The sequence below is a fragment of the Pollachius pollachius genome (genome assembly GCF_949987615.1).
Source record: "Pollachius pollachius genome assembly, chromosome: 1".
In the NCBI taxonomy this organism is placed as follows: Eukaryota; Metazoa; Chordata; class Actinopteri; order Gadiformes; family Gadidae; genus Pollachius; species Pollachius pollachius.
This window is the reverse complement of record NC_136934.1, coordinates 12839286-12866784: the sequence shown is the minus strand read 5'-3', so window position 1 is coordinate 12866784 and position 27499 is coordinate 12839286. Positions and strand designations below refer to the sequence as shown.

The 27499-nt window shown below is 43.6% G+C and overlaps 1 protein-coding gene across 1 annotated transcript; it reads right to left on the bottom strand.

Moving 5' to 3' along the window:
* On the bottom strand, positions 1-27499 carry cspg4ba (chondroitin sulfate proteoglycan 4ba). Its single transcript, XM_079743670.1, has 10 exons — positions 27310-27499; positions 22257-22420; positions 14721-18287; positions 13944-14417; positions 13319-13495; positions 8187-8385; positions 7415-7546; positions 4696-4868; positions 4158-4341; positions 1-4055 (listed from the first exon to the last, which is right to left on the bottom strand). Exons 1-10 carry the CDS (start codon positions 27392-27394, stop codon positions 1984-1986), a joined length of 7227 nt encoding a protein of 2408 aa, XP_079599796.1. The 5' UTR covers positions 27395-27499; the 3' UTR covers positions 1-1983.

The following is a 27499-nucleotide window of genomic DNA, read 5'->3' as shown; positions in this document are numbered from 1 at the left end:
TATAACACAAGGGTGCATCACAAAAACAAGAAAGTAAAACACTTGTTGGACCTTCCCTTATTATAAAGAATGGTTTGAAACTCTTTGACCTACATCGTAAGCACACAGTGTCCTACATGTTTAAAGATCTAAATATTTGAAGTAGATTCATTTTTACAGTGTAGCAACCATTATTACAGTGTAGGAACATCTAGTACAGGCCTAGTAATTACAACGGCACAGACTCATTCACAAGAGGTTAACAGAAGCATTAGTCTTACGGTTGCGGGCAAAACAGTATCCTGTGCAACAGGTAAGTCCCAAGACAGGTAATATATGGCAATATATGACTTTAATTAATACAACAGGACATTTGACTTAGCTAAATGTATCAGTAGTTATATACCTCAAACTGGAATGCAATATAATATTGCATAAAAACTAGTCCTAATTTCTGTCAATTAAATGTGAGGCTGTATCTTTGATTGTGTCAACTATGTCTAGGGATTGCATTCAATTCAGTCATCCAATAATATTGGCAACCTGGCCCAAATATATGCTCATGATCTACATAAGCACCAATCACAGTGCAAAACAAAAAGCATAAACTAGACTTTTAAACCTAATTCTCCAAGGATGTGTTTACATGCACCTCAATAACCATCCATGATTGAGGAAGAGACTGTGGCTGTGTCTCAAAGAATAAACACCATGTATGGTTAGTATCGTTAATGTTAGTATTGTTTAGCATCTACTTTTGGTTTTTTGGTCTGTCTATGTTTTATAATGGTGTCTTCGTAAGCCCTTGTGGGCTGGGCATGCTAATGCATGACACAATAATGAAATTCATTCATTCATTGTAGTCCACAATGCTCGGACAAGCTTTTACATAATTTCAAATATACTGTGTATGCTACACAAAGATATACAGTTGCAATATTGGTAACATTTTGTGTGGCTCATACCAAAGCTTATCCTGTTTACTGAACACAATGAAAGAAGAGATATACCGGTACAATGTGGTACGATCTCTAAATCAGTTGGAAACGTTAAAAAAAAGGAGCCGTATCGCCATTAAGCACCAACATAAAATGGCGTATCAGGTAAAGGTGAGCATCAATCAAACATAGCCAACGGTTAAGGACCCGTTCCTTTGTGTTTGTGTAACCTAATGCGGTTTAAATAAAATACAATGAGCATTTTATAATCTACATAAATTGACTTTGAACAAGTCAATTGCCATCATCATTTTCAACGATACATGCACAAACAAAAACATATAATGATTAACAAAATACCTGAGTTTTCACAATGCTGCTAATGGTAACAAAAGTATACATATAAAAAATGTGCACAATCAAAAATATGTTTAGAAAATAATTATTTTTACCAGTGTCAGTCTAGGTATTCACAGTTTCAAGCTGTTTGTACACCTGTAATGTCTTCAAAAATCTTATCAGACATGCTCCTCAATATTTCACATATACGTTTAGTAAAATGTCGAGTTTTGTGGTCTGCCAACCACCAAAAAAATTGTGGTTGATGGTAATTCTCAAAAATTAATTAAAACCTGTGCTATTTACAATACTTACCTCACATCAAATGGCATGACGGTTCTGTAATAGTGGTCAAATTCTGTGACACTGAGGACAAACTCAGCATATAAGGATAAAGGCTTTGTTATGGTTGTACATCGACGCAACACAAGGGGGTTTAAGGACCCTCCTTAAGTCCACAGCAAGGGCCTGAACTGCCTAACCTTGCGTCTAGGCGACGCAGCAGCAAGGGCTGTGATTGGCCCACTAACCCGATGTAAACCCGACGCAGAACCAAAAGAGGTGCACGACTCCGTCGAAGCGACTGTGTGGTCATTGGGTTGCGTAAACATGGAACCATAACTAAGCCTTAAGCTTGCTATTCTGTCTTAAGTCATCCTCAAACAATCATTTACAACAATAAGTCTCTGGCCTGTTATCCTTTAACATTGTGGTGTTCGGTGGCAGATCATACCCAATACTGATTCCTCTGAAGACTTGGTGTTGTGGTTCTAATGATGTGGGCAGTTGCTACTGGCACGACATTAGTCCAAGCATGTGAAGGCGCAGATGAATCAAGAGTGCCGTAGATGGACCCTTGGTTGAGGGCCAGCAACCTATCAATAACAGGACTACTGGGGCAACTCGGGCTCAGCGGAGTGACCGTCACTGTGGGAATTGTCAAGCTCTTCTGAGGCTGTCCCTGATAGGTCGGCCTGGAGCCTAGAGGGATGGACGAGGGAGGGGGCTTTGAGGGCACAGGCGTCTGCTTCCTCCGCCGGTGACGTCGAAGCAACAAGACCATCACCACAAAAAGGATGACCAGTAGCAGCAGGGCCAGCAGAGGTAGGATAACCAACAGTGGGTTGGACGTTTTCTGTGGATAGGACTCTACGCGGACCGGTGTGTTCCTGTAGGGAATCTCGGCTGTTCCCAGGGCAGGCTTCCCTAGAGTCGTACCCAAAAGGGTAGTGCGGTTGGACGCAATCCCCCAGCGATTGCGTCCTTTGAACTTCTGCTGGTTCTTGCTGCTCGGTTGCATGGTGGAAAAGAGGGTGTTCGCAGAGGCTGGCACAGCTGTTCCATTTTGAGAGGTCTGGTTTAAGGTGCGATGGACAAATGTGGTCGTGGCTAGGATTGGTGTTTTAGTGGTGGAGAAAATTGTCGGATCATACGGCACCACAGTGAAGTGGAACTCTCCTTTGGCGGGCTGGATATTCGCAGCTTTTAAGACAAACACGAGGGAGTCATTAAGTTCTTGAATGCCAGTCATGTTTGCACTGAGCTCTAAAGACACCAGTGCCTGCTTCACATCCTCAAATGTAAATGTTTCCGCTAGTAAACCTCTCCCAGAGTTTTTCAGTCTTGTTCGAACAACCTTACCGTATTTCGGCTGGGAGACCACCTGAAAGAGTGGTTCACTGTCACTTATATTAGCAAGCTCAGAGGCATCCAGGAAGGAAGTTGTCATGGTGACAGGGATGCCGTTAGGAATCCTTACCCCACTGCCAAATTGGATTAAAGGTTTGACAGTGATGTTGAGCACTTGATCGGTGAGATTGGCTTCAGAGGTGAAGGCTAAGAAATCAAAGCTGTCTTCTCCAGATAATAGAGATGTTGATTGATAGAGCAGCGTTCCGGCCCGTAAGTCCTCCTGGTCAAACTGAGTAACTTCTTGACCGTCCTTTAGAAGTTTCCCAAAATCCGGAGGTCTTGTAATTCTGTAGTGAACGGTGGTGTTTTTACCGTTGGTCGCAGCGGCCAGATTGTCTTGGCTCAGTGAAACTGTAGTCTTACTTTGCTCCAGTTTCAAACCAGTGTTGTTGACCAAAGTAATTGTGATGGCTCTTACGTCAATGTTGAACAGTTTGTAGACTGGCTTGTGGTGGCCATCGGTCACGCTGAAATAGAACACCCCTGAGGCAGAACTTCCATCATGGATGAAGTAAATGCTTCCATTGTCGATTTGGGCTTGAGTAAAGGCCATGATCGTATCATTTAGACTTCCTTCAAGAGCAAGGTAGCCGTTGGTAGGTTGACTTACAACAGAAAATTGGACCTCTGCAGCAGGATTGTCCAAGTCTTCCACTCGAAGGTTCTTGGGCCAAAGTGCCACTTTATCACCTTGTATCACCGTCAAGCTAGGGGCCTTGGTCTTTAGAACTGGTGGTTGGTCATTCACAGGTATTATTGTTATGTTGAACTGCTCCTCAACCACATCCTTGTCCTCTAGAGGGCGCTGTGCAGTCTTGCCCTTGGGATTTACCCATATGTCAAAGACGAAGAGGTCCTGCTTGCTCTCAGAGTTGTCATGCTTGTAGGTGATGCCATATTTGTTGACGATGAACTGGGAGAAATTGGGTTTCTCCTTGGTTAGGTTTCTCTCGCCTACTAAAATGACACCGTGTTGGGGTAGAGCTTTGACCTGGAACCAGACCTCGTGGGAGCTTCGCTCTGGGATCGGCAGCTTAGTCATGAGGTTAGAGGCGTCCAGGTTGGACTTGTCAATGGCAACGCTTTCCCCCTCTGTTACGACAGCACCTTGGGTAATAAAAAAACACAACACATGTTTTACATAAAGAAAACCTTGACTCATGAATCAATATTAAAACAATCAATACATTAACAAGAATTTATGAATACCTGTGTTTGCAATGAGGACTGTCTTTTGCTGAGGCCCACGGTTTTCATAGGAAATGTCTATTTTGAAGGTCTGGGTGTCTAGAGAAGCGGGCTGCGATGCCACTGAGAAGGTCATTGAGTCCATGGCTGCCCAGCCTACTGACTCCACTGGCGTTTGGATGTAGACAACCTCCTTCCTGTCCACCTGAGGTACAAAAACAGGACGACCTCAAGAGATATACTGAAAGATATACAACTCTTATAATAGATTCCCATTAGTCAATGCAACAATACAGGCATCTGGGTAGACTTATTTATTATTTATAAGATGGAAGTTTAGGGTTGATGGGCAGGCTTTTACACTTTCAAAAACCTAATCAAATACGGTCTGGCATTGGCAAAAATTCATACTTCTTATGTAACTGTCAACAAGACTTAAACAAAAGGTTACAGTATAACAGAGGAAATGTTTTTTTTTAAATTTGTCAGATATTATCACATTTTCCATTAGTTATTAAAAAATATATATTTATTGTTTATTATTTGGTTATTCCTTTACCATGTCCTGTGTGAATGTGGAGAGATCTAAGGTTGAATTATCAGGCTGCACGGTCACCAGCCTCCCAAGTTTAGGACGACGAATCACATTGAAAGTAATAGTGCGGTTTGAGTGTTTGCTGTTGTCATTGGTCACTGCTTGCAAATTCTCCGTTGTGATTGGTGTTGAAGAGCCTGAATGTGAAGAAGACAAAGGGTCGGTTAAACCAATCAATGAAATGGAATTTGCTGCGCCTTGACATTTATTTTGGAAAACCACCAACAAATGTAACATCAAACCAGTTTAAGAATTTCTCTGACCTACTTTTATGATAAAGAAAACTGAAAACCATCAAATGTATTTTGTAGTTTAGTTAAGGCCAATCCTCAACAGATTTTTTCCATTTGTTTTAATGTCAAATGGCTTCGCTGAACACTGCCAAGTATTGTTGATGCTTTGAAGAAAACTTAAACCAACTTTTCCCTGTTGAAATGCAGAAATGGTTCTTAGTCAAAAAGAGGCCAATCAGTACTGTATAGACAGAGGAGAGCCCTTTGAAGTGTTCAACAAAATTTTGTTTTAAAAAGACATCAAAGACATTATATAAATTATATATATATATATATATATATATATATATATATATATATATATATATATATATATATAATTAAATCATCCCCACACATAGAAAAAAATAATCAAGCAATGTTAAATAGAATTCACAATGACTATAAAACAAAAAAAGGGAGTTTCAGTGCAGGAGCTCCTTTATGGGCACTGGCTCTGGAAGCTTCAGTAGAGAAGTGAGTCAGAATAATCTCCTGGATAGGATGGAGGGAAACCCCCCGCAATGAGACACTGTTGTGTGGGAGAACTGTTTAGACAAGATCAGGATAATGAAGATGCTGGTGTCTGCTGATGAACAGATCAAGGGGAAGATTGAGAACTACATTTGTGTCCTTACTCCTTTTTTTTTTGCCCTCTTCCACAATTTATTTATTTTATCTCTCTCTTTTAATAGAAGAGGCAATGTTCCCATAAGACAAGCAGACAGACGGATGGACACAAAAGGACATGAAAAAAATGGAAGAAATGAAGTACAGAAACTCCATTAGACAGTGACTCAGACTGATAGAGAGACAGAGTATTAATGTTCAATCTTTCATGGAGGCCACTGGAGTATATGGTGCATATTCAGCTTTCAGAGGGATATTATAGATCTACATCAGCCAGTGTCACACATGTTTACATTTAAAATCTGTAGTTCCTGGACTCACAGCATTAAGCCTGTTGGCAGGCTGAATGCTTCAGCAAACAAAAGATCACGTAAGAAAGACATGTACCACTGAACATGATGGCAACCAACTGGTTGAATGAGTGAAAATAAAGGTGAAATAGGATTACTGTCGCATTTCAACACATTTCCTTGTATTCACATTCATTCTCCAATATAACATTATTTTAACTTCATTCAACACGTTATTATTAAGCATTGAATTTTATACTGTAATTTAACTTTTCCCTCAAACTATACACGTTCAAGAAGAAAGGTCCTTTTCCTGAATTACGTATCTGTAAGTACGGTCTTTGTGCACATCAGGCTATTGAGCGCTAGCCAATTGTGAGAGACCAGACATCCTGACGTTCTCCGCGCCAAAGATCACAGACATTTACCCCCGAGTCAGTCAGTCACCTCACACCCAACATAAAAACCTTTCATTGTCGGATAACCCTTCCCACCATCGCACACAAACACCGACAGACAGTCCTGCCTGGCACAGTGGCACGGAGCGCTCATAAAGCCCTCTACAGATGGCGTTGGAGGGTCTTCCATCCAGAGTCTGCTCTGAACTCAGCAGTGTGTCTGCTGGCACTCCAGCCACACCACCAGCCTGACCCCCATCAAGGTTAACTCTACTTATAACTCTCCTGCCGACCCCGCCAGCCCATACTACCACTTCACTGTATCTAATCAATAGCAAAACCGCGTACCATCAACCTATTTTTAACATTTGTTAAATGATTAAGTGGTAACAAATACATTAGTCTGTTGAATGAATATTTAAATGAGAGGGAATTCATTATTTAACCAATTGACACGAGTGGCAAGAGACAGACAGAGTGACACAGACACACACACACACACACAAAATACCGCGAATGACAGGGCAATGTGTTACTGATGCTATCAGTGTGTTTTGGTTGAGACAGATGTACACAGTTAACACATACAGGACTGGGTCCTGTACACATACTCATGCTCAACTGACATATGGCAGATTTGTAAACTTCAAGCCGACAGTGGCCTTTGGATTGCATCTGAAAGGATGTTCAACCTTCAGAAAGAATGAATGTATTTCTAAGGTATGTGCAGAGGCAACACCTACAGTTTCCAAGAATAAAACCAAGACCAGGCGTGGGAAAGAGGAAGAAAAATGTCCTTCTGTCTGTTCAGAACATTCAGTTCAATCATCACAACGTGTCCTATCTTAGATTTGTATAAAAGTATAAGATGTAGTATATATATATATATATATATATAAGTTACATTTTCTGGAAGATGAGATGGATCATCTTGTTTTAAAGGGGTCCCAGATACTCATCGGCTCACAACATATACCCCAAATCATTGTATTTGATTCTTTGATTGGATTCACATGTTTGCGTCTTTTTCCCCTGCATCATTTCCCCTTGGTTTCTAAGGTGTCCTGTTGAAGGCCGGGGGCCTGGGGCTCACCTGGGAACACCTTGAGGGCCTGGTTGGTCTCCAGGCTGAGCAGCAGAGCGCTGGCTGTGATGCTGAATATCTGCCGCGGGCTGAAGTTCACGCCGTCGTTCACCTGGAAGTTGAAGCCGCCAGACATGGCGCCTGGTTCAACCACAGAAATATGTCACAAAAAGATTTGTTATCATATCTTCACCCACATACCTCCTCTGGCATGTGTGTGTGTGTGTGTGTGTGTGTGTGTGTGTGTGTGTGTGTGTGTGTGTGTGTGTGTGTGTGTGTGTGTGTGTGTGTGTGTGTGTGTGTGTGTGTGTGTGTATTGCATGAACATGTACTCTGCTCAACTAAACCACAGCACAACAGCACAAGTAATAGCACAAGGCTTCCTTCTGCTTTACTTCAATCCTGTGTCTAATTTCATAACCGGTGCATGGCGTAAATGTTCCTGCAAGACATGTCTTTCCAAACCAAATAAAACGCTGTTCACTAGCAGTAGCTTTTTGGTGGCCCTTTTACATCTAAACAGCGTCTTCTAGTGGACATAAGTGAAATGACAAACTATCTTGATGGAAGAATAGTACAAAAAAACGTTAATATTTCCTCAGAGCAATTCCCCTTATAAAAATGTAGGCCACATTCAAACAACTAACTATTCGTCTATAATAAAAAATATATATATTCAAATTGGGATTTTAATTGTTCATTATAATTCATTATCTCTCTGTTTGTGCGGTCAGTTCTTGTGCGTGTCCTCTAATGAAGGACTCTGCCCAGCAGTGTGTACCTTTGTGAACGAACAGCAGCTGACCCTGCTCTATCGTGGCCTGGGTGAAGTTCAGCACTGGCCTCATGGGGGCGCTCTTCAGCGCCAGGTGACCGTTGCTGGGCGGAGTCACCATGAACGCCAGCTCCTCTGGGGGCGTGTCCTCGTCCTCCGCCCGCATATCCCCCGGTCTGATCTCCGTCACAGAGGCCACCCACACCTGCACACGCGGGGATACAGCGTCAAACCGCATGGGTCAGCGCACGGCATTTTCTGTATGTTTACGTGCGATTATCGCAGTGTGCGATCGCTGGCCCACTTTCACGGAAGGTAGGGCAGCTCCCCCCCCCCCCCCCCCCCCCCCCCCTTGGTTGGTTGGAACCCCCCTGCTGAGAGAGTAGGAATAACAACCGCTGTACCATGCTTTGTTATTAAAGTGAAAAAGGTTTGCATGGTGATACTAGGTTTGAAGACACCATCAGTCAAGGGTGCAGGAAAGACTTCCTCATTGATGTTTTGGATAAGCAAATGTATTTTCCTCTCACCCATGAGTAGATCACATGTTCCAAGCGCTATTCAAAAAGTCAATAAAGACAAAAGTCATAAAATGCATTTCTAACTGATTCAAAACACCGCCATATAACTGCAATAGTCATAAGTTATGCGCCATGAGGTAGACCAAAGTAATATTTTTGTTGTACAAATCACTCCTCCATACCACTAAAGAAATGTTGACCCAATCTAAATACCTTGCTGTGTATCAAGGCTCAAAATACATTGGTTTGGGAGTCAACAGAGGTCAAGGGCAGATAAGACACTCTTCAGCTGGCTTCACAACCTCAAGCTGGTGTTGAATGTTTTAACAAGCGTGACTAACAGGAGTCATCCAGGCGAGAAATAAAAAAACAACCTAGCAAAATGTTTCTTTTTCACCACGTTTTGAAACCGCCTTGTCTTTTGTAACATTTCCTATTTAAAATACGACACCATAGTACTAATCAACAACTGTGCACTGTTTGTGGAGATTATTTCTTGTTTATTTTTTCCATTACGTTTCAAACGGCGAGGCAATAATCATCCAAGAAGGATTTTGATTACATTACATATGTACCTAATCCCTCTTCATATTCTAGCAGTATAGTAACAAAATATGTCTGGTCATCAATTTCTTCTGTTGCCCTGGAATAGACATCGATTGGAGCTTTCTATTTTCTATTAGCCCCTACTTGCTTCAATAACCATATGGGAAACCAGACTATTTGTGTCCATATGTGCGTGTGTAAGCATCATGCAATTGCATAAAACAGTGTGCCTCAAAGATTTGTGGTCACACATGAACAAGGGGGAGTGAGTTTGTGTGTTTGTGTATGCGGGTGCTTGTCTATGTGTGTGTGTTTGTTTATGTGTGTGGTGTGCTTATTTGTGTGTGTGTGTGTTCAAGCGTGTACACATGTGCATGCGTGTCTTTATCGGTCTAGCGGGAACTGCTCCACACGTACAGTAATGAGACACTTCACAGGATGTCGCCGTGGTGAACACTGAGTCACCACTTTTTTCAAAGCGAGACCACATGACATACATTTCCACCAATGCTGCTTCCAACAGGCCCTGCCGAATGCTTTGTGATGCTAATGTCATAACGGCTTTGGCTTATAGGTGTTTAAGATGCAAAAAATGTAGTAATTAGTTATGTGGTTTTTAAACAAACCACATACAGATACTGTAGTGTAGAACAGTACAGATAAGTCGAGTTTATATTGCAGAGCAAGTCCGCCACCCTGTGGACAGAGGAGGTATGTAAACTTGCTGGTGGGTTAAAGAGGGACGCATTAAGAAAACAACACTTTTCCTGGGATTTGGGTTGTTGTTTGGTGTCTCTGGTGCCCGGACACGCATACAAACTTGGAAAAAAGTCTGTACATGATTTTTGGAGCGAGATATGCATTTCTGAAAGTACCCCGCCTACAGTTACCAAACGAGCGAGTCAGTTTCACTACGTAGGAAGGGGGCACAGTTGAATATTACCTCCCACTTCCCCACCCCCCTCCAATCAGCATAGCTAAGATTTTGTGGATCAGCGGACGAGCAGCTCCGGCGCGGGGAGCTCGGCGACAGTCCGGCAGCTCAACTCCCGGAGTACAATCCCTTTCTCCTCCATGTCGCAGTTCATGGACTTCGGAGAGTCAAGGCCAAAGTTCCTTTCCCCCAATTCTTCTCAACCATGGTCGAGATATCCCCCACGAGTCTTTACTTGTTGTGGAAGTGCCAGAGACGTCAGACGCAGTCTTTATGATTCATAATATCATCCGAGGCGCACATAGCTTTTGGCCGTGATATTAGATATATTATATAAGTACCCATATATAATAATAATAATATTATTATTATTATTATTATTATTATATTATATAGATCAGGGGTTTTCAAAGTATGAGAGTGAGCCCCCCCTCAGAGAACCAATTTCAGCTGAGCCCCCCCCCCCAAAAGAAATGTTCTAAATCCCTGTGTTTTGAAAGACCTTTTAATTATTTAACACATTTTAAACATCTGATCATATTTTAAACATCTCTGATCACATTTTACACATTTTAAACATCTCCGATCATAGTTTTTTGAAACATTTTAAACATTTCTGAAACATTTTAAACAAATTTTTGAAACATTCTAAACATCTGCGCGTTTTTAAACACATTTCTTAACACATTTTAACATCTTAATCTGAGCATGTTTTTGCTTAACGTTTTTGAAATACATTTGAACACCTTAATCTGTAAACTGCCAGTTTAGCCTCCTTTTTTTAGCTCACCTCAACTTTAGTGGGAGCAATGAGTTTGCGTAGCTGTGTTCGAAATCGTTCCCCATCACGGATATAGTGAACTATATAGGGTGCTCGCCATTTTGTAGTGGTGTTCGAATTCTCAGTGGTTAATTTCACGCACTATAAAGTAGACTTAAAATACCCAAAATTTGAGTGAACATACGATGTTCCCTACATGTTACTCCCGTATACCACAATGCAATGTGGTCGTGTTTTTCCGGAGAAGAAGAAGCTGAATAATAATGAAAACGTCTACATTTAATGATGGAGTCTCAGGCTTTCGTATAGAAATGTCAACAATTTTTGGGGATTTAACATAGAAAAATATAACATTCAAAATTAATTAAAAAAAAATTGATCAAGGAAATGTAACATTCAACATCAATACAACCTCCAGCTATCCTCGAGGGTGCCCGGTTTGTTTACATGATGTGGGCGCATCTGCGTCACACAAATACCCGGCACATTTACTGACGCAAAAGACGTTTAGAAATGTTCAGCGTACTGTCCGAATTCTCGTTTGTTCGTTCCCTATATAGTGCACTATATCATAAACATTATATAGGGAATAGTGAGTGAGTGAATAGCGAACGATTTCGAACACAGCGCGCCTTCGCTGTGAAGACACGCTGTGTCTGTTTTTTCTGTTACTTTTTCTGGTGTATTTTTTCCCCCCACTGAAGAACTCTGGCGCCCCCCAGGGGAGGCGCGCCTCACAGTTTGAAAACCACTGATACAGATATAGAGCTCCAGGAGTCCGCAAACGGCAACAATCCCTTCTCCTCCATGCAGTGGTTCAGTCTGACAGCTCATTGGTCAACGGGCAGCAGCTCATTTGCATTAACGCTACAGACACCAGAAACGGCGCATTCTGAAGGGACTTTTTCCTAAAAGCTATAGCCAGCAAACAGCTCAAAAAACATGTTTTCTAGAACTCAAATACTATGTTCACTTGTTTTGAAAACGCCATAATATGTCTCCTTCAAAATAATTTGTTCATTTTACATGATTGTCACAAAAAATATAATTTACTCTGACAATTTATGCTGGTAAATTGGGAGATTTTAATCTGCTCCTTTTCTATATTTAAGGATCATTTTGGAACAAAAACACAGCCCTAACCAATGCATACACGCCGACTCTTATAATAATAATAATAATAATAATGGATTGAATTTATATAGCGCTTTTCTAGACACTCAAAGACGCTTTACAGTGAAGGGGGAACCTCACTAACCACCACCAGTGTGTAGCACCCACTTGGGTGATGCACGGCAGCCAATCTGCGCCAGAACGCTCACCACACACCAGCTTGAGATGGAGAGTGAGAGAATTAATGAGTCAGCCAATTATACAGGGGGATGATTAGGGGGCCAGATTGAATGAGCCTGGTTAGGCCAGGACACCGGGGAAACCCCTACTCTTTGCGATAAGTGCCCTGGGATCTTTAATGACCTCAGTGAGTCAGGACCTCAGTTTTACGTCTCCTCCGAAGGACGGCGCCTTCCACAGCACAGTGTCATCAAGACAGACAGACAGACAGACAGACAGACAGTCAACATATTCCAATTGTCAAGCTAATGTTGTCTGTTAATATTAGAATACAGTTACTATATCCTAATATTATCATATAACATTCAGAGAAAGATGCTCGGAATACTAGTATTGCATTACCTCCTCAATGTCGTAATGTGCCTATTTATATTCATATCAGAATACAGCCGTTGGCTGAATGAATACCAAAGATGAAATAAAAGGATAAATACAAACTTTAATGTAGGCTACCCTTGACTTACAATGGTATTTTTGGTTACATAAGTATATGTAAATGTCAGGGCAAAATGTATTCGTCAATCTGCTTGCTGCACTGCGAAGCCCTATCCGAGCCCCTTGCGCCTGCATAGCTGACATTCTTTCCACCAGCCAGTCAGTCAATCAGCTAGTCGGTCAGTCAGTCAACTGGACTGCCTCACAGCCAGCTAGCCAATCAGCTAGTCAGTTTTTGTGGCTACCTCTCAGCCAGCCAATCAGCTTGTCAGTAAACGTGGCTGCCTCTCAGCCAGCCAATCAGCTTGTCAGTAAACGTGGCTGCCTCTCAGCTGGCCAGCAAGTCATTTCATTCAGTCAACCATCAAGCTAGTTCGTCAGTCAGCAGGCCACCAGAAAACCAGACAGTCAGCCAGCCAACCAACCAACCAGCAAGCCTCACAAAGTTCCCTAAATTAAACTTGTGCGTTGTTAGGATCTGGTGGGTTCGAGATGGGCTTGTGCAACGAGAAAGGAAGTGAGCCCTGAAAGAAATGGTTTAAATATAGACGCAGCCTTGCCCACTCACCCTCAGGACCCTGTTAGCCGTGATGATGGGCGCCTCATCATTGACAGCTGAAACCTGGATGTGCACTGTGCCGGGCAGGCTCTGCTTCCTCAGGACAGTGTCGTTGGCCGTGACCGTGAAGCTGTCGTCCAAGGACTCGCCGCCGTCGTGGACATAGTAGATGAACTCGTGCTCAACCTATGGATAGGAAATACAAAAGGGCATTTAGTAATAATTACCTTAAAAGGTGACATGTTATACCACCATGATGTCAGAAGAGGCAGATTTTCAAACCGGCTTGTAACGGCTAAACACACTCAGACTGGGTGGTATCATATGTCAACTTTAATAATAACTAAATTAGAGCTCTGATTGACCCAATTTAATCTCATACTTTTGCATTCATGTAAAAACTATGGAATTATAAAATGTCAACACAAATTTATTTTTGCAATCATATCTTTTCCATTATTTTTTGTTCTTTTGATAGCTTTTAAATAATAACAAAGTTCAGTTCTGATTAATTTAATCTAATCGCAACCTTTTGCATTCATATACAACATCTGAAAATATAAAAAAAATCAATAATTTATTTTCCATGTCTAATGTCATTTTGACACCCTTGAAGTTCAGAACGAGGTCCTACCTGCCGCCGGGTGAAGGAGCTGATGTGCACCCCTGGGGAGCGAGAGTGCTCGATGTGACCGTGGAGCGGCGGCTCTGTCACACTGAACAGGAAGTTGATTCCCGAGAAGTGCCTGTTGGTGACCCTGAGCACCTCCTGAGTCAGGGCCTTGGAGCCGCCCTCATTCAGAGTGAAGTTGGACACCTTCAGCGGGATGAGGCGAGGAATGATGTCCAAAGACACCCTGATGGCCGTGACCTCTGTGACCCCGTTGGTGGCGTCGAGGACGAACATATCGTTGACCTGGTCGGGTTCCGCCTGCACGTACTGAACGTTCCCCACGTTGACATCCTCCTGGGAGAACATCATGACCGGGGACTGCCTGGTTCCCACGTAGCGCTCTCTGGATTCCTCAAACCGCCGCAGGAAGCCATGTGCGGGCGTCTCCCTCACTGTGAACACGATCTCCGCTGGGAGGTTGTCCTCGTGAGTGACCTGCAGTGTTTAGGCAAGGCAAGGCAACTCTTTTCATACATGAGTCAGGCTCAAAGTGCTTCACATACAAAGATCATAAAATAAAAAAAAAATAAAAATAAAATAGATACGCAAGAGAAAATAAACGCAAAGTTTAAAAATGAAGGTGCAATTTATTTATGATTTAGCAGAAAGCTAAAGCAAAAATGTATGCGATAATTATAGGTTCTAAATTCATATATATATATATATATATATATATATATATCCAGTAAATAAATATAGTTAATGAATCTAGAATGACGTTCCGTTGACACTACTCACCTCAAGTTTAGTCCCGTCAATTTTTATCGGCTTGCCCTCTTCCACCAGCAGCATGTTGTTGTTCTGCACGATGGGGGGCCTCTGGTGGCTCTCCAGGTAAACTTTGACATGGACCCTTGCCGTTACGGTCAGACCTTTAGATTGCACCGTCAAGTTGAAAGAGTCTGCCACGTGACCGCTGTCATTGTGACGATAGGAGATGAAGCCGTTCTTGAGATCGTGCAGTGTGAACGACACCGCTTTCGTCTCTTTCTGATAGAGACTTCCGTGTTTCGGGGACTGCTTGAGACCGAAGACCACCTCAGAATCATCCCTGATGTCCAGGTTTGAAACTACGCTAAAGTTAGTGGTTGAAAATGTCACTGAGTGGCCCTTTTGAACCAAGAGGCCGGTGTTGTTGGCCACTCTCAGGAAAGGGTCGTGGGCGTTGATGTCCAACAGGCTGGAGACAAAGTGTTTCCCGTCCGACACAAAGAGCACAAAGCGCCCGGTGCTCACGCCCCTGTGGACGAACAACACTCGCTTCTCCACCAGATCCTGCTGGTGGAACTGGAAGACCCGATGGGAGGTGTCGTTGGCCAGGACCAGGTCTCCCATTGGGATTCCACGGCGGGTGTAGAGCAACTGGCCGTCGTCAAAGTCTGAGTCAGCGTCGTGATAACAGAGGTCCTCGGCGGTGAGCAGCCTCTGGCCCTCTCTCACCACGTTGAAAACGTTATCGATAACGCGTACTGGCTTTTGGTCGTTGACCAGCTGGATGGATATGTTGAACGTGCCCTCTATGGAACCGATCTCATCCTCTGCGACGGAAGATTTGAACTCTGAACTGGTGGAAGCTATGAAGATGAAGCCGTCCTGCGTCGCCTCACTGTCGTCTTGGATGTACATTATACGCTCCTCTAAAATGTCCTGGTTACTGAATGTGATGATCTTGTTGTAGCTAGCGTTGGAGTTCGACTGACTTATACGGGCTAGTTTTCCGTATTTCGGACTATCGGTGACAGTGTAGTAAATATCCTTTGTACTCAAAGTCTCCGCAAACAACTCATCCTTTGTTATTAATTTACTTTCTCCTTCCAAAAGGGACAGTCCATTGTTCTTCATGAAAACATTATTAATGTCTGCTTTAATAGATATGTTATAATCAAAGCTCTTGGACTGGGCGTGTTTTGAAAAGAGGAGAAACTTAAAGCTGTCATTGGTATCTTCATATGGCCTGTCGACCAGCTCATAACGTACTTGCAGGTCTGTCACATTCCTCTGGCTGAACGTGGCGTTCTTCCTCAAGACCGTGTCGTGAAACAACAGCTTTCCTTTCTTCGGCGTGCTGAGGACCCTATAGTACAGCTCTTCCTCTGCCAGGACCACGCCTTCAGCCGTGGCATACAGACGCTCCGAATCCAAGGTGACCTTTCTCACTTTATCGATAGCCGCCATTACGTTCCTCACCAGGTTGAACCGAACCCACTTCACCGTAATGGGAAACAGCAGCTCTGTGGTGGCCCTGCCGGCGATGGTGACCTTGCACTTGAAGTAATCCGTTGCAGCAGACGTCTGGATCTCCCTGAAGGTGCTGAGATACCGGAGGCGCTCTTTCTCCAGGAGCCTCTGGGTGAACGAGTCGGTGGACCTCCACTCCCCGCTGGAGTGCAGCCTCTGCAGCTCCCCGTACTGGGGGGGTTCCACCGCGTCGTATCGGATGTCCACAGCCTGCTTCACGGCGTTCGTCTGCACGGCCAACTGCTTCGATCCAATCGAGGCGTGTTCTCCCTGGGTGATTTCCAGGCCCGTGTTGTTGGCGATCTTGTACTCCAGAGCGATGGCCATGACTCTCAGGACCACCGTGTTGCTGACTCTCTCTCCGTCGCTGACTCTAAACACTATCCTCGAGTTCCTCACCCCTCTGTGGACGTAGTACAGCTTCAGTTCCGCCAGGTCTGTGTGAGAGAACGACGTCACTGCCGAGCCCGTGTTGGTCTCGATTTCCAAATAGCCAGCGTCTGCGTTCAGGTTTCCCAGCACGGAGAAGACGAGATCAGTGGAGTTGCTGTCAACATCGGAAGCTTTCAAAACGTCTGTGGACAAGTGTTTCCTTGAGTTTTCCAAGAGAACAAAGAGATTTCCTTCAGGCAGACTCAGTTCAGGAGCGTCATTGGTAGGGGTTACGGTTACGTTGTACCGATACAATTTATTTCCCTTCAGGTAATTGGGAACTGGCTTCCTACTGCTTGAAAAAATGGAAAACATGAAGAAGTCCTCTTGGTCTTCTGATCCTCCGTGGATATACATGACCCGTTCGTGCCAAAGGTCCAGCATGCTAAAGGAGTTCTCCCCCTGGTCTTCTTGGTCAACATCCAGCCTTATCTGACCATGGGTTGGCTGTTCTTGTATTTTGAACATAATTTGAGACTGACGAATCCCAAGCTCTTTGAAGTCCAGGTTAATTTTGATGTGTTTCGACTCAAGTGAGGCCCTGCCTCCTTCTGGAACCACAAGGTTTTTCAGGAGCACAAAATTGGACCCGTAGCGTTTGTCCAACCCTCTTGCAAGTGTAGACACGGGAAGCGCTGGCCTTGGTGTAACTGAAGGAACTCCGACGGTGGTTGGTCTCACTGTGGTCGATTGTTCTGGTTCTTTCTCTGGCTCACAACCAACTGATATATCTTTGGTAACGATAGCCATGGACAGACCAGTCTTGACGCCATTGACTTTGATGTCCTTTAAACATCCCTTTAAGGATCCTCCTCGCACACGTTTCCCCGACACGGACAGCAGGCCTACCTTCCTGACCTCTGCCCTGGTGCTGTCATCAATACCCCCGACAAACAGTGACCCCTTCAGCTGAAGCACCTTTAAGCGAGATCCAATATTGGTTTTCACGACCTCTTCATCCACAGTAAGTTGGAGGCTTTTAGCGTTGAAGTACAATTTAACGGAATGCCATTTTCTATCGTTAACCGAAGTCAGCGAGCGAACTTCGGTCTTGGTTCCACCTTTACCAACCATGGCCACCGGCAGGCCTTCCTGAATCTCCACGGCAACAAAATCTCCTCCTCGGGCCGCGCTGTACAGCACGATGCCCTCCGCAGCGGCTGTGTGCACGACACACTCAAACAGCCCTTCCTGCTGGGCGCTCCAAAGGGGCAGAGAGACGTAGGCCTTGGAGCTGAAGAGGCTGACTGGGTCCTCTTCCGTGGCTAAGAACTGGGGGCTGCACCCAAGGGACACCTCGTGGACACTCTTGATCCCGGTGAGAGGCCTCAGCGACGACAGCAGGTTGTGGTCGTTGAAGACCACCTCTTCCATGCAGCCACGGAAGCCCGGCAGACCGGCAGGAAGGTAGAGTTTGTCGAGACCCCCCGAGCCTCCGACGAAGAGGCCGTCGTCCGTGTCGAGATCATGTCGCGGCCCGGGCATCTTGAGGAAGGTGTGGGAGTTCCTGTCCACGGTCAGAGTGACGTTGCTCTGCTCCTGGTGGACCTCTACCGAGTGCCAGGCCAGGTCGTTGAGCTGCGTGCCTCTTTCAGAGTTCAGCAGTCCCTCCCCGGACCCCAGGTCCAGTTTGACCTGAGGAGAAATATATTAAACCAAAGTTCAAGGCAGGGATGCAACAATTCTATAACAATAAAACTATTTGTTGTTATAGTATTACATTTTTGTTGAAAAACTGTTTTTTTGTTATTTTTGATAATAAAAAAAAAGAAATATTTTGTTATTGAAAAAGAACAATAACAAACAATAACTAGGTCCAAATGGAAAACAGAAATTGAATTTGAGAACTTCAAATATGTACTTTTCGCAATCTACCAGCTATCTAGCAAAACAGTGATTATGCCAACATTCATCTTGTGAATCCCAAGCGAGCAGAGGAAGTACTTTCTACGTAGACCCATTCTATCCTATGCCGTCACCAGTTGTTGCAACAGTGAGCGCCGTATCCCCAAAGCCGGAAGAACACTTGTATGACTATAATCACTTAGCCTTTGGCTCTGCCCTTCGAGCATCATGTCACCATCTCAGGCTACTGCTTCATTTAGGTAACACACTTGTCAGGGCTTGTACACACTGAGGCCCAGCTATTCATGCACAGCTTTGGGGGCAGCCATGATTATCTCTGACTCACTGGGATTGAGACCACAAGCCCAGGGATAACTTGCGGTACTCCAAAAATACAACTTGAAACTCTGATCTGTGTCAGTTTCAGTAACAATGATGAGTGGTTCTCCCCTCGTGTGCACCCAAGTGCATTGATAGAGCCAGTGCGATTCACTCCCACCCGGTCTAAATGGAGCTGAAGTGGGGTCAAAAGGGAGGCATCACCGTGCAATAAATAGAATAACAAATAAATAACTATCATGTATTCATGGAAATGGCAAATCCTATCTTTCTTTGGATATGAAAGGCTAAATCACTTGTCTAATAGCTACCAAATCTGTAATGTTTGCAATTTTCTCCAGGAACACTGAATCACTGAAAAACATGGAAAGAATTTTGAATGATATGGAAAATGAAAGATTCAGAAAAAGCAGTCGCCATTCAATTCATAAGAGCTGACAAGCATCTACTACAATTCCTGGAAGGGGAGTCCTGCACCAAATGCATCACTGTGATCATCTCATTCATGTGCAAGTTGCCTCATCTAATTATAAGCTGATGTCCCGGCTGTGACAAGGAACAGGCGGTAAGAGGTGCGCTATGATTGAGCAGGGTTATCTGTCAACTTGTGTCATCGTGATCGCTGAAATGTGCGGTCAGATTTAGTGTCTATGCCCGTGTGTACAGTGTTACATGTTGAAGCACAGCAACTCATGGTGTGTGACCATGCTGGAATACAGATGGAGAGACGTGTGTGTAACTACGTGTATAGAGTAGAGAGTATGTGTATGTATGCATGTGTGTATGTATGCATGTATGTATGTATGCATGTATGTTTGTATGTATGTATGAAGGGCCGCCTTGGGACAGAATTCATACTTGGTCTTACACACACTATTGTAATCTTGCATATACACCAGTATACTCATACACACACACTATTATACTCCTTTTACATGCATGTTTGAGAATATAGTAGTGTGTGTGAGAGAGTATAGTAGTGTATGTGAGAGAGAATAGTAGTGTGTGTGAGAGTATAGTAGTGTATGTGAGAGAGAATAGTAGTGTGTGTGAGAGAGAATAGTAGTGTGTGTGAGAGAGTATATATGTTTATGCAAGAGAATATAGTAGTGTGTGTGAGAGAGAATAGTAGTGTGTGTGAGAGAGTATAGTAGTGTATGTGAGAGAGAATAGTAGTGTGTGTGAGAGAGAATAGTAGTGTGTGTGAGAGAGTATATATGTTTATGCAAGAGAATATAGTAGTGTGTGTGAGAGAGTATAGTACTGTGTATGAGAGTTTGAATGAAACGGAAGAGAGTTTGAATTAAACGGAAGTGAGTTTGAATGAAGTCGTTTAGGATTCATAATTTCATCCGTTCTATAAAATACTCTAATCTAGAACACTCCGAGAGCTCCCATGGGGGGTCCTGGAGCTCTATATCTATCTGTATAATATAATATATAATATATATAATATAACGGCCAAAAGCTGTGTGCGCCTCCGGATGATATCATGAATTTTAACGACTGCGTCGGGTTCTCGGACGTCTCTGGTCCTTCCACATCAATCTGAAGTCCAGATTGAACCACGACATGGAGGAGAAAGGGATTGTTGCCGTTTGCGGACTCCCGAAGCTCCTCCGGCGAGGAGGAGCAGGAGGTCCCGCCGGGGGGGAAAAGGAGACAAATTGTATATGCACGCGTGGAGATATGCTTAGTAGGACATCTGATGGATGCGTTACATGGAGCGTTCTGGCCCCCTGGGCTATGTGTTGTGACTTTAGTAATGGGCAGGCGTGGACTCCCACCCCCTGGATACCCGTATGTGTACTCTGTGCTGACCCCTTGTGGCTATGTGCAGGGATTACACTTGTTTTTGTGGCCTTGAGCGTCCCTGGGCCCTGACCCTGGGCCACTTTTATCTCTAGAATTGATACATGAATGAATGGCTCCTTGCATGAGCCGGACGTTCTCGAACGCCCTGTACCGCTTGTATCTCTAGAATTGATACATGAGAAAGAAGCCTCTCTAGTCGCCAAGGACATATGTGGCCTGTTGGTATGAATGCGTGAATTTATGTCACACGTCATGGTTCAATTGTAATGACCACGGAAGAGGCAGTGAATGAAGTATTGTTTATGCAGCGATTTATTAGATACCACAGCTAATAAACCGTTGGAACACACACAAGACCGATAACCACGACAACGCCGGTAACCACAACGAATCCTGCGAAGCCGAATTCCCACGAGAGCTCCCCCGCCCCGCCCCCATCCCCCACCCTGTGACGCTACAATATTATATTATAAAGACATTTCAGTCAAACTCTCTCACACACACTACTACACTCTCTCACACACACTACTATACTCTCTCACATACACTGCTATTCTCTCTCACACACTACTGCACTCTCTCACATACACTACTATACTCTCTCACATACACTACTATACTCTCTCACATACACTACTATACTCTCTCACATACACTACTACACTCTCTCACACACACTACTATACTCTCTCACACACACTACTATACTCTCTCACATACACTACTATTCTCTCTCACACACACTACTACACTCTCTCACAGACACGACTATACACTCTCATACATACATGTAAAAGTAGTATAATAGTGTGTGTGCATGAGTATAGTGGTCTTTATGCAAGATTATAATAGTGTGTGTAAGACCAAGTATGAATTCTGTCCCAGGCGGCCCCTCATATGTATGCATGCATGTGTCTCTCACTCTCAATTTCTCTCACACTTACACCCACACGTCTCTCCATCTATACTCCAGCCTCAACACACACCATTGTGTTGTTGTGCTCCAAGATGCGTACTGTACACACAGGCAGAACACTAAACATCATCTGACAGCATATTTCAGGAATCACGATGACACAAGATGAGAGATGATCCGGCTCAATCTTAGCGCACACCTTAGCGCCTGTTCCTTGTCACAGCCGGGACATCAGCTCATAATTAGGAAAGGCAACTTGCACTTGAATGAGCTGATTACATTGATGCGTTTGGTACCGGTCTCCCCTTCCAGGAATTTTGATACATGCCCTTCAGCTCATAGGAATTGAATGGCTACATTAACATTAAGGGCATTTAGCAGAAGCTTTTATCCAAAGCGACATACAATGGCTAGTGCCGTTTCAGAAAAAATAAATATATATAAACTGCATATATGCACATCTGTGTGTGTGTGTGTGTGTGTGTGTGTGTGTGTGTGTGTGTGTGCAAATGCGCCCACTTGTGCATGCATGCGTGTGTGCGGCTTTGCATCTATGTTAATGTGTGTGCATCCATACATACCGGTATGTGTGTGTGCCTGTCTGCGCGTGCGTGCGTGTGTGCGTGTGTGCATGCGTGCACGTGTGTGGCGAGACTATGCTGATGCACCCGGGCTACAGATGTACCGACCTGCAGGCGCCCGGCGTGGAGCTCCAGCAGGAAGTGGTCTGTGCGGCCGGCGGCGAGGAACAGCAGGCCCGCAGTGCTGGAGGTCCGGAAACGAACGCGGAGCACGTTCCGCTCGGATGATTCTGCCGCCTTGAGATGGACGAAGCCATCCCCGTAGAAGGAGGCTGGAGAAGGGAGGGGCGGAGGAAAGAAAGTAAGGATCTATTTGTTCATTTCTACGTTTTAGGAGTTTGACCTTTGTGTCTGGACGGAGAGTGCTTCCACCCTGGCCTTTGACAGAGGAGGCTTCCTTTTGGAGCTCAGTGGGAGTCGGTGGAGTGTGGAGCTATAGGTGGATGAGCAGGGGGGACGATAAAGACAAGTGCCCGCGTCTTCATGTATGGTGGTCTTAATATAGCACACATGACATTTAGACTGGGGAAAGCTGGGTTAATTATCATGCTGGTTGCTCATGTAAAAGAACACACACAGACACACACAGAGACACACACACACACACACCTTCATATGGGACTTCATGAATATATTAATGTATTGTTTGCTTGAAAAATGTGTTCCAGTTATGTGTTTTATCATTTTGGGTCTCTTGGATTCTACATGGTTCTGTTCCTTGATGGCTTCAATATCAGATGCCTTGTAAAAAGGAAAAACCAAAATCCATACATTCATCCCATATAGATGAGAGCGAAGTACTACAAATTGTTCTGGTTTCCGAGAAAAGAGTTGAGCGTGTTAACATGAATGAAACCAGTGTTCTGCGTGTTGTTTTCCCCCCATTAATGGTAAACCATCTGACTCCATATGCTGAGGATGTGGATTACAGGGAAGGGTACAGGTTTGGGCCTGCCCTACCCGGGACAGGAACCCTGAACCTGCACATGAAAGGCTCTGGCATCCCCAAATTGTCTCAGAGACATAGCATCCAGATAGCACACGGCGGCCGGCCCCAGCTGTTCCTTCTAGCTCACCTCCCCGCCAGGGCGCATCGCCCTGTAATCTGGATGGATACGCTCCACAGCTTTCTCATCGCCAGCCACCATCGCCTACACACCACGGGTTCAGAAGGCCGACTTGTTTAATGGGCCAGGATCTCCACTGTTTCTTTAACAGGTTCAATCTTTCTCTCTGAACAACTATGTACATGTACACACACTCCAGTTTTAATGTATCGTTGGCAACTGATTCCAGTTCTTATGAGGCCTATTGCTAAGGACTGCAGTACAAACACACTGTACTGGAAAAGGAAGATATATATATTAAACAAATTCATACAATGTCTTTAAATCCCAAGATGTTCTTGCTCGGTTCTCTCTACATTGGTTCTGTAGACTCTCCCTGATGTATCTTTATTTGTCTCCTTTATAAAGGACAAGGTAAACGCGACAATGCTGTTATCAATAAAGAATAGTCATAGATGGCACAGTTCTTGTTAACAATTTAGCAAAAAAAAAGCTGTCATAACTGAGTCTCATTAAGAAACTTGGTGAGAACGAACTTGAGGAAGGTCTAATTCTGCAGAATACATTTTTGATAGTCATTTTTTTTAAATTCTGTAGGAATGGTATTATGATCACATTTTATATGTTAATTTCAGTATGTAGCGGGCAGCGGGCACTTAGTTTCCACAGCAACAGTGAATTAGGTATGCCTAACTGCTACCAGGACAAATGGAAAGTGTGGTCACAATAAAGTGGGTTAATGCATTTGCCCACCGAACAGGGGTTAATGCGCTAATGGGACATGGCATTACTTTACTTGACCCACGATTGATGTACTGAATCCTCGCAACCACCAGAATTAAACTACCAACCAGTGAAACTCTGGCCTTTAACAAATTAGAAAGTAAATGTTCTATAATCAATAGCTCATTACAGACACTATACTACACTATAACAGTTTATGGGAATGTAAACTGATGGTTACAACCACATTGACACTAACTAGGATAACCACTAGGCTATAATAATAGATGAAAACTAATGCTAATACAATTAATCGATAAGATACAGAAAAATTAATTGATAATTTTGATCAATTAGTCATTCATCATTCATCCTGTAAAAAAAACAAATACCAAAAAGTTGCTTTTTGGAATTTGGTATTTAGTCATTTCTTTGCTATCTTGCTGTTTCGGATCAATATGACAATACTTTAGTTTGTCTTGGCCGCTCTTCGCCAGACATAAGAGTGAGCAGACATCATATTGAGTTATTGCAACTTTTTGGTTATTTATTCCTCATCGTATACGCTATTGTTTGCATAAAGTGTTTAATGGACAAAAAATTGCAGCCATGAATGACCCTAATCTGGCTCTATGTAAGCCTTCAACAGTTGCAGACGTTATTGTGATGGAAGCCGTCAGAGAGCAATGAGTGGATAACAAACGCATCGGGATAGCTGCAGGCAGTATGAACCCTCGGTGCATTATTCCAGGGAACTGGCGGTGACTCAGAGGGACTGAATGCATTATTACACTGTTTGTCCTTTCGGTGTACACACCCATCAGAATTACAAGACATATTCCTAAGAGAAACTACCAAACAGCAAATTTTCTTGGGTTGGGGTTATCTCATTGTGAATTATCACTTTAAGGTAATATTTATGATTATCTTTGTTTGATCCCTGTGTGTGATTGTGCTGTGCAAGCATCTCTCTTTCATTGATAGATGAACAGAGAGGGTATTTCCAAGAGACACAGCTTCCGAGATGGGTAGAATTCTTGAAGAGCAGTTAAAACAGCAATCACAAATATGTTGAGTAATTTGCCCCAAGGCCGACTTTATATGGAGAGAAAAAACGATCTTTTGCCCGTAAATCACCTCAGGAATTATTACAAGCCTTTGTAGAAGCTTAATAAGTAATAATTGACAGAATAACATGTCAGACCACCCTTCACACAGTATTTAATGTTTCCTGTGTGTTCTTTATCACCGCATAGGCAGGAAACTTGTACTTTTCAACATGTTCAAGTAAAAAGACCCAAGAAGACCAATCAATCACTAGGATCCACAAGACCTGCCATGCATTATTTTGACTCCAAAGATCTCTGCAGACATCTGTATCCTGACACATCTTAAGTGCAGAAAGATGTGAGACTTGCATTTCAAGTACGTCAATGAGAGAGCGTTGTGACGAATCCCTCTCCTCAAAGTCATCATGTGCACTTAGCAGAAACAGAGGGTGTTGTGCCCACTGTCTTTCATTTACTCCTCTGTGTGGGCTGGGACTACGGGACAAGGACATAGTTAGATAGCATCCACAAGGATTCCTTTCCAGAGAACAAAACCAGTGTCCCCGTCCCCCTGCCCCCCCCCTCTGAGCAAATGCCTGCATGTTGTGTTAAAAGAGGGGGTAATCCCTGTTATTTCCCTGGGCTTCTGAAGCGCTTCCCTGGCCAGAGAGTTTTCAAAGGGAAGGGTCGAGCATGGAACGCATGGTGTTCCCTCTGCTAGACAAACTATCACACTAAGCTCAAACCGGCCATCGTAAAGACAGGGTGTCAACATGACTTGCAAATGGTAAGGAGCAGTAAAACCTAAAAAGGAAATTAAACACAGGTGTCCAACTTAGGACTGACTTATAATGTTAGATCCACATAAAGCATCAGAGGTTGTTCAATGATTTAGTTGAGGTTCATCAAAGACTTTCCAGTGAGGGAAAAAATCTCCCCTCACTAAAAAATCGTTGGGTTCCTGTGCAACGCAATGTTTTGGTTCTCTGTGCAATTCCCCCCAGAACGTCCAAACATTGCATCGGGGCTTACCTGTTGTGCCATGGACCCTAAGGCTTAAGAACAGTTTGGACATCACATGGGAAAAGAAACAACGGGCAATTTTAATTTCATCAGACAGGACTAGTGGCTGTCTCCTCTTGTGTGGTTCACTTTTACAACAAATGCAACCAGACTAATGCGCCTTCCCTGCCTTCCCTGCCTTCCCTGTTTTTTTTCTTTGCTGTTGACAGCCTCGCAACTCTATCTTTCATCCATTGTAAAGACTCAGCACCACAGTGTTCAAGCAGGCCTTCTTTCATAATGTAATGCATAGACAGTGAAATAAAGACAATTGAGGAACGCAGTCAAGGGAAACAAATGTCTCCCTACACTGTATTCATGTTGACAGGTACGAATAATAAAGACGGAATGAGTCATAGTATAATAATGTTATGTTTAGTTTAACCTTCTGTATATATTCCTCCCTCCTCCTCGGAGTGCAGGCGGGATAAATGAACCCCAACACGTTTGGAGGCATGTCAATCAAACATTTCAGCCCAACAAACTGTAATGAATGGGTTGATGCTTTGTGAGGAGCTATACGTGGTGCTGCTGTAAGCCATTGGTGAAAACATATTATTTTCTCGTCTTTTAATGGAAAGAATTTTCCCTTGGAATGGTTTTATTTTCTGGTTTGTTTTTAACAGCTCTTTCAACATAGGTTTGGCGTCTATTTGCAGCCTTGGGTGCAGAAAGTGAGTGAGTATTGGTCAGTAATATAGGCCTAAAATATCAACTTGATTGCACAGTTCCATGTATACAATGATTAATGAAACAATGACAATGATGCCAGGAGTTGATTAAACAAAGATAACCTACAGGCTAAATATTAGCAAGTAGATTTGATCGATTCCTATGGAAAACGACATCTCGCCTATTGGCTTTTCCATATTGGCCACAGCATGATGAAGTCCCCTGATAGACGAGGATAAGCAGGACATGACATGCCTGGGCTACACCGATCTTATCTGACCTTTACAGAACAGATCTTCCATCTTACTCGTCTCTACCGACATCTATATCAGAATAATAAGTCCCACAGGACGGTTTCACTGACGGGCAACGAGGCAATATAAGGTATATAAATAGTAGCAGTGGACGCACATTACGCAGACGAGGCTAGTGAAAGTATGTGAAAGTGAATATTTGCTGAAAACAGAAATGTAAAATCCCCCTTCACAACGCTAAAGATTACAAATCACACATTAAGCATTGCAAAGCCGACGATCGCGTTTCAGTTTTAATTCGGCTTTTAGCGGTTTAAGAAAGTTGCACTCTTACCCCCCAATGCCAGCTCCAAGATCAGCGACCACCACAGCAGACCCCACAAACACAACTTCTTGGTGTTTCTCACGACAGACTCCATGTTGTCCGTATGTAGGGATACCGCTTGACTATGCTTGATAAGTTACATATTTACAGCTAGGGGACCCTTGGAATTTCGGCAATCTATTTGCACACTTCAGGTAAA

Coding starts and splice junctions, on each gene's coding strand:
- cspg4ba (XM_079743670.1), bottom strand. CDS start 27,394: ATGGAGTCTGTCGTGAGAAACACCAAGAAGTTGTGTTTGTGGGGTCTG. Junction 14,418..14,720: donor TTGACGGGACTAAACTTGAG/GTGAGTAGTGTC, acceptor TAAACACTGCAG/GTCACTCACGAGGACAACCT. Junction 8,386..13,318: donor CGGCTAACAGGGTCCTGAGG/GTGAGTGGGCAA, acceptor CCGCGTGTGCAG/GTGTGGGTGGCCTCTGTGAC.